At 44.5% G+C, this 7,196-nt stretch overlaps 1 protein-coding gene across 1 annotated transcript; it reads left to right on the forward strand.

The window, feature by feature from the left end:
• Positions 1-129: 129 nt before the first annotated feature.
• Positions 130-6,955, forward strand: GDE1 (glycerophosphodiester phosphodiesterase 1). The gene is made up of 6 exons (XM_027683981.1): positions 130-489; positions 1,826-2,001; positions 3,255-3,360; positions 4,067-4,159; positions 4,778-4,989; positions 5,394-6,955. Exons 1-6 carry the CDS (start codon positions 235-237, stop codon positions 5,539-5,541), a joined length of 990 nt encoding a protein of 329 aa, XP_027539782.1. The 5' UTR covers positions 130-234; the 3' UTR covers positions 5,542-6,955.
• The last annotated feature ends 241 nt before the right edge of the window (positions 6,956-7,196 follow it).

Here is a 7,196-nt window from a genome sequence, read left to right on the forward strand (position 1 = left end):
CCGGGGCCGTCCCTGAGGGATTGCCCGAGCTCCGCCCTCAGCGCGGGTGGGCGGCCGTTGGCGGGCGCTGCGGGCGCTGATTGGCTGCAGGCGCTGACGGCCGAGTGCTGATTGGCTGGCGCCGGGCACGGGGCGTTGCCGTCGCTTGTGTTCTGAGGGGAGGCGGCGGCCGTGGGTCCGGCCCCGATCCCGACCTGATCCGGGCGCCGGCCCTGACCCGGCCCCGGCCCGGCCATGCTGTGCCACGGGGACGGCCTGCTGAGCTTCCTGACGGTGCTGCTGGTGGTGGTGCTGGCGCTGAGCCGCAGCCCGGCGCTGGCGTGCCTGCTGCCGGCCGGACTGTTCCTGGCGCTGCACCTCCTGTCGCTGGAACCGCCGGCGCCCCGGAGCGCCCAGCGCGTCCTGCAGCCCCGCGGCACCGCCGCCCGCGTCGCGCACCGCGGCGGCGCCCACGACGCGCCCGAGAACACGCTGGGGGCCATCAGACAGGTCAGCGCGCCCGGGGAGCGGGCGGGGCCTGGGCCAGGGGGTGGAGTTGCGAGGCGGAGCTGCCAAACGGTCCGCGGGGCCTCGCGGAGCCCACATGGGCTGGTGGGTGAGCGGTGAAACTGGTGGGCAGCGATAAGATCTGGTGGGTTGTGTTCGATGATGCTCCTTCCTGCAGGCGCCAAGCCTCCCTCATCCTCAGGATTTCCAGATGTTCTTCCAGCATCCGCAGGAAGCTGTGTGGCTGGTTGGTCCTTCATCCCCAAGGGGATTCAGATAAGATCTGAGTCTTGTGGGAGCTGTTATAGCCTTGGTGCTGATGGATATTTCAGCAGTGCAGCAGTTACGAAATACTGTCTTTTGCTGATGTAGCAACAGCACACAGAGAGAGGGCAACAACTCGGACAGGTTATGCTTTTTAAACCTCGAAGATCTGTAATGAGAATCCAGAGTTCTGGGAAAATCTGATACTGGGAGAACTTCACTGTGTGCAGCCCTGCCATGACTTACTGCTGCCCCACCTGCAAGGCATCAAGGCACAGTCGGGGTTCACAGTGTTCCTGAGAATCATTTGAAATCGTGATTAGCAGTCTCTAATACAGTGTATCTTTGGGGGTGAGATGATGTTGCTCTGATGGTCTCTTACCTTTGGGCGAGAGAGGGCTCTTTGTTCTGGTACATTCTGAAGTTGCACAATCCTTACAGGGCAGACACCTCTAGTGCCTACCTGGCATTTGTCTTTCTGGTGCATTGTCCCTTTTCCCAGGAGAGCATTTGGCTTTCGGAACAATTGGCCTTGATTGCACTTCACTCGAGTGTTTTCCTGAGGAGTTCCTGGGAAAGAGCCAGGGCAGAAGCAGGATATATGAAATGTTCTAAGGCAGCCTGGCTGCTTCTTCCTCAGAGAGGAGCAGGGATTTGCCTGCATGCATCTACTACTTAGTACACACATATAACTCAGTAAACCGTGTTTGCTGTTATCCTATAGATTTTGTAAATTATAGGCATTTGCTTCCCTTCTTTTTTAGAAAATAACATAAGGACTCCAGGGTTATTACATCAGAAGGAGTGAGCAGGATTCTTTTCTGCATTTTTATCCTGAAACAGTCCCAATCCCAACATTATCACTATGGTTTTATCTCTAAAATAGATTATATTTCTGTTGATCTATGAATGCTCTCACAATGGCTTGGATAAAACCTGCTTTGCTCTGCAAATGAAGCTTACTGAAAATAACATTTTATTTTTTTTACCAGAACACAAGCTAATTATAGCTCTACTTATATCATATATATAAAGCTGTCTCTTGTGTATGTGATTTTTAAAATTTTTTTTTAAGGCAGCTGAGAATGGAGCAGCGGGTGTTGAGGTGGATGTTGAATTTACTGCAGATGGTGTTGCCATTCTAATGCACGATGATACAGTGGAAAGGACAACTGATGGGTCTGGAAGACTGTGTGACTTGACTTTTGATGAAATTAGGAAGCTTAATGCATCTGTCAAACACAGGCTACGGTAAATGATCTATTGCTATTCTGAAATTACTGTTTGAACAGTGAAAAATACCATTCTTGAGAGACAGAATTATTGATTTGATCTATCACTGATGAAAATTTTTGTAAATTTAAAACTTAGTCCCATATATTACTTTAATTATAGAAGCATATGAGACTATATCTTCTTACCCATTGTTACAATTGGAACAGTGAAGAAGAGTCAAGATAACTGGCTTTCAAGGACAAAATTCCGAGGCATCTAATGTGAAACAGGTCAATCTCTACAAAAGCTTGTCCTAAATTGACTGCAGGACACTAAAGATGTGGGGAGCTTCATGATATGTCAAAATTGATTCAAGGAATTGCTTCAAAAATTAATTTTATTTCCTTATATTTCTTGAGTGATTGTGCCTTGGGGATTCTAAGCATCATGTTTATACTGTTGAAAAGGAGCTAGACAGATTTTAGGTGTCTCACTGTGACCCCCATAGCTGATTAGGTCCATCCCAGGGGCATGCAGGGGAAAATATTTTTAGACATTACTAAAAATTTGCTAACAGTGCAACTTCTGCAGTATCATAAGTGAATCCATTTCAGAGGAAGAACTTGTAGTGTGTGCTCCTGAGACACTGCATTAAGGAATTCCAGCCTCCTGTAAATGTGCCACCTGTGGGCCCATGGTACAAGAGTATCTTCCCCGTTACTGGAAAGGTGATCACCTGAGCCACACAGAGAGAACTTCCACACAGGCAACAACTGCTGAGCAGCTGTTGTTCACTGTCACCATTTCAGGAATCCTTTATTGATGGGTGAAGCTGATTGTGCTGCATCCTCAGCTTGTCTTGCCTGTTCTGCCAGGATCTGTGTTTCTGGCTCAGGGCTGGGGAGCACAGTCAGAGCAGGAGGAAGGCAGCAGTTGGGACTGAATGCTTGTTTGTGGGAGCTGGGGAAGGAGGTGAAGAAACTGAGCTTAGTGTTTGGATGCAGAACATGGGGCTGGTGAGCATCAGATTAGAACTTGAATTTGGAAGGATTTAATTGGGGAATTAATCAGTGAGATTCTGAGGGAAAAGGAGATGTGTACATATCCCTCTACATGTGCAGTCTATTACTGGGTGAGAGAGACACTGCTGACACTACTTGATCCCAGCTCTAGTGCTACTGTAGCAAACTGTGTTTAGGAAACAACTCTGTGATTGGGGGTATGTGTGCCTGTGTGCCTATGTGCACGTGTATCTTGGCTGCATTCCAGTGAGTTGTCCATTTCTACAGGAGCAAATTCCCAGGTGAAAAGGTACCAACTCTGAGAGAAGGTGTTGTGGAGTCCATGCGTCACAACCTTACAATCTACTTTGACGTCAAAGGCCATGCAGATCAGGTACTGCTCACTTAGCAAGACACCTTCCCTCGCACCTTCTGTGGCTTTCTAACCTGCTGTTGTGTTGGTCTCAGACTGATACGTCTGGTACACACCCTTCTTGAATATGGGCGGGACTGGGCCTGCTGTCTGTGTCATCCAACGTTGTTCTGGGAAGCTGCAATTTAAAATTAGCACAAGGTGTGTGTGAGTGTTACGTTCAACTCACAGCACCATAGTGAAACAAAGCAAATTGAGTTTCCTGCCTGTGCTGGGGGGAGCCAGCACCTCAGCCTTCAACAAGGGATGTGTAATTTGCATTACTGAAGGCAGATGCAGATGATGAGTCATTAACATTTATGAAAATTAGAATTATTTTTTATTTAGTATAGCAAAATAGTGAAATACATTCATTTTCCTCTTGAACTAAACCCTGAGTAGTACATCAGAATTATATCCACAGTGTCTTTAAGGGTATTTCAAACACTGAGAATGCTGCTTCTTGTTGTAAACAGAACCACAAAGATTTTCTGTTGCAAAAAAACAAAATGTCATTTCTGTGTTACTGCTATAAGCAAGATGCTATTTTTCTTCTTCCCCCTTTCTATTTCAATCTTGCTACACAAAACTGGAAAATGTTTTTAAAGGGCATTGTTCTAGAATGACTCTGCAGTGTAAATATGAGTGTATGTATAAATATAACATCTGTGCGTGTCTCTAATTGTAGGCAGTTGATGCCCTGAAACAACTCTACCTGGAATTTCCACAGTTGTATGACAGCAGCATAGTCTGTTCCTTCATGCCAGATGTTGTTTATAAGGTGATGTTTCCTAAAAGTTTATTTTGGATTTTTTTTAGTCCTGCCTGGTAATTTCAGTGTGGTATAAAACTCCCAGTTCCCGGTTACTTTTGGGTTGTTAAAATTGCCAAGACTTTTAAAAGCAAATGAAGCATAATGCATAATCTTATTAGATCAGTCTACTCATTAAAGGCACATATGAATCCACTGTAAGTCCCTCCATTCTGAAAGCAATGCAGGAAAAAGTGTGTTGCTGTTACAGTTGGTGTATGGCCAGGTATCTGTGTGCAAGGTACCTGCTGAATAAGCCTCTTATTTTGATGTAAACATAGACTATTCTTAACACTGTTTCCTAATTGTCATTTCCACTGCTACTTACTTCGTATTTTATTCCAGTATATACATTGCATGACTGCTGTGTAATTTTTTTAACATAAGAGCAGGTGCTTACTCAGTATGTTTAAAAAAAAAAAATCTCATAAACAGCTTTCCAAAATAGTTACAAAAGGACCTGGAGGGGAAGGGGAGAAGGATTCTGGTAGAGCTGCAAATGCAAGCTAGCACTTTGTATCTCAAAAGTTGTATTTAATGCAGCTGGGCTTGTGGATGAATTCCAGTCTTTTCTCCTTGGTCTTGCAGATGAGACGAGCTGACAGAAAGGTTGTGACAGCACTTACACACCGGCCCTGGCACCTGAGTCACTTAGGAGATGGGACACGCCGTTTCAATTCCTTCTGGAAACACTACTTGTATATGGGGATGGATATCATTCTGGATTGGAGCCTACACAGTTTCTTGTGGCGATTGTGTGGGAATTCAGCTTTCCTCATACAGAAAAATTTTGTTTCTCAGTAAGTGTTAAAGCTTGCTCATATACCAGGAGATGTTACCATTCTATTAGAATATAGGGTGGAGTTAACGCAGTATGTGCTTATCAAAATGTTCCATTTAGTCTTGGGTAAGGTTGTTTTGATAGTTTCTTTACTCCATGCTTTTTTATTATTTTAAGCCTCTATCTTTTTAATCTGAATTTTTACCTTATGTTAGATTCTAAGTTTACTTTCAAAGAGGAAAACTGTTGCTTTTGCCTGTTTACAATAACAAAGCACAAAAAGATGATGTTGCAAAAGAGGACACGCTGTTGTTCTTGGTGCCATATTGACGCAAGACTAAAACCCAGATGTAGCTTCAGCACTGTCTGCCTTCTCTCTGTGGTAGTGTCAACCTCCTCTTAGAGTGTCTTCATCCCTTGCAGGGACTATGTAAGTCACTGGTCTTCAAAAGGAATTCAGGTGGTTCCCTGGACAGTGAACACGTTTGCAGAGAAAAGCTACTTAGAAAACGTCCTTGAGTGCAGCTACATCACCGACAGCCTGGTGGAGGACTGTGACCCTCACTACTGACCCACCTTGCACTCCCTCCCCAGCCTGTCCATTCACCATCCACAGGGCATCCAGCAGTGCCAATGGACCACTATAACAATGGTTCTGGGAAAAGGCAGAGGAGCAGGTTTTTTCTGCCTGTGGTCAAACCTCAAATGCAGAAAACCCTTCTGGGGCACTGGACAGAGCTGTGGTGCAGCCACACACAGTCTGAGGGAATTGCTGTAATGTGAAAGAATCGGATTTGACAAGCAAACTGGGCCAAAACTTGTCTGTGCAGGTGGCTTTATAATTCTCTGGCTATTCCTTTGCTGTGTTTAAATTCTGGTTATAAATTCCTATTAGCAATTTTTGTTGTCAAAATTTAAAGTCATACCTTGATTTTAGTAATTTTAACAGCATGATCTAAAACTGTATAATAATTTGAGGTTGATTTATGGTGTATTTAAGACATCTAGATTGCTGTTCTTAAAACAGAACCTGAAAGTAATGGTACCAAAATAGAGGGTGAATATATTTCCCTCCCCTGCATGGAAAGATGGCTGTGCTGCATCCTGACAAGGAAGAAAAAGCCAACTTTCCATATGGAATGTGAAGGCTATGAGAATTAACAAATAAAACTTGTTTAGCTTCTTATCTTCCAGACTTTTTAAAAGAGCTAAGGGAGGATAGGAAACTGTTTCTTCTAATGACACAGCACATGAATGTATTTATTTTTAAAAGAAAGGTATATATGGAGTGCTGGTAAGAGGTAGAACAAATGGAGCTGACATGTCTTTTTAGTTTGCTTATTGTTTGCATGATTGAAGGGCACTCAAAGGGTTATGGAAACTGTAATCCAGATTTAACTTGAACTCCAAAGAATCTGCCATTACAATAAACAAGTATCTGAGAGCTCATGGGAAGGGTATTCTTTTTGAGCCACGCAGCAGTGCCTTGGTGTAAAATGTCAAAATTAGTGCAGATTCATGCTATGTTCTGCCAGGGATGATGGATTTTCTGGTTGTATCTTGAGTTACATACAAGCACAAAGAAGCACAAAAGAACTGGTTTTCCTTGTCAGGAAGACAAGGACCTCTTCCATTCATGTCACTCATCCACCCTGCACTGCAGAAGCAACAACCTCAGCCTTCTGGTGCACATCCTCTAGCACGTGTACATTACGTCCAGCTTCTGTCCAGCCACTTCAGTGAGTGCTGTAGCCTCTACTGTTACTGCTGAGCCTGACAGGAGCTCCCCATGTGGCCACTGAAGGGCAAAGGACTTCATGGCAAATGGTCCTTGCTCCAAAGGTCCAGTTTTAGTTGCTGCTGGAGTTGCTGGCACTGCTGAGTCACATCCTCAGTGCAAACACCCAGCCCACATCCAATACTCACAGCCAGACTCCACAGCTATACACACAGGGAAACAATAAAATTGAATCTCTGGTCTTGCATTGTGTGTGAAGTTTGTCCTTTTTTCTGTGCCTTTGGTGGCTGGTTTTGGGTTGTCTTTAGCCTAAATTACAAGCAAGAGGAAAAGATGTCCCTCATTTTTATGTCCAAAGCAATGAGGAAGGAATAAACCAGGCAGTAGTAGAAAATGGGCTAAACAAAACAAAACAAATTATCGTGATGGTAAAGTTGTGGCTCTGAATAAAAAGAAGCTGCATCGTGTCTCAGTCATGCACGGTAAAA

Source organism: Neopelma chrysocephalum, unplaced genomic scaffold (genome assembly GCF_003984885.1).
Source record: "Neopelma chrysocephalum unplaced genomic scaffold, ASM398488v2 Primary Assembly neopelma1_65, whole genome shotgun sequence".
Lineage (NCBI taxonomy): Eukaryota > Metazoa > Chordata > Aves > Passeriformes > Pipridae > Neopelma > Neopelma chrysocephalum.

Bases quoted from the DNA above. Each gene is read 5' to 3' on its own strand.
- GDE1 (XM_027683981.1), top strand. From the start codon at position 235: ATGCTGTGCCACGGGGACGGCCTGCTGAGCTTCCTGACGGTGCTGCTG. The intron at 490-1,825 runs GTCAGCGCGCCC...TTTTTTTTTAAG, and splicing joins CGCTGGGGGCCATCAGACAG to GCAGCTGAGAATGGAGCAGC. The intron at 3,361-4,066 runs GTACTGCTCACT...CTCTAATTGTAG, and splicing joins TCAAAGGCCATGCAGATCAG to GCAGTTGATGCCCTGAAACA.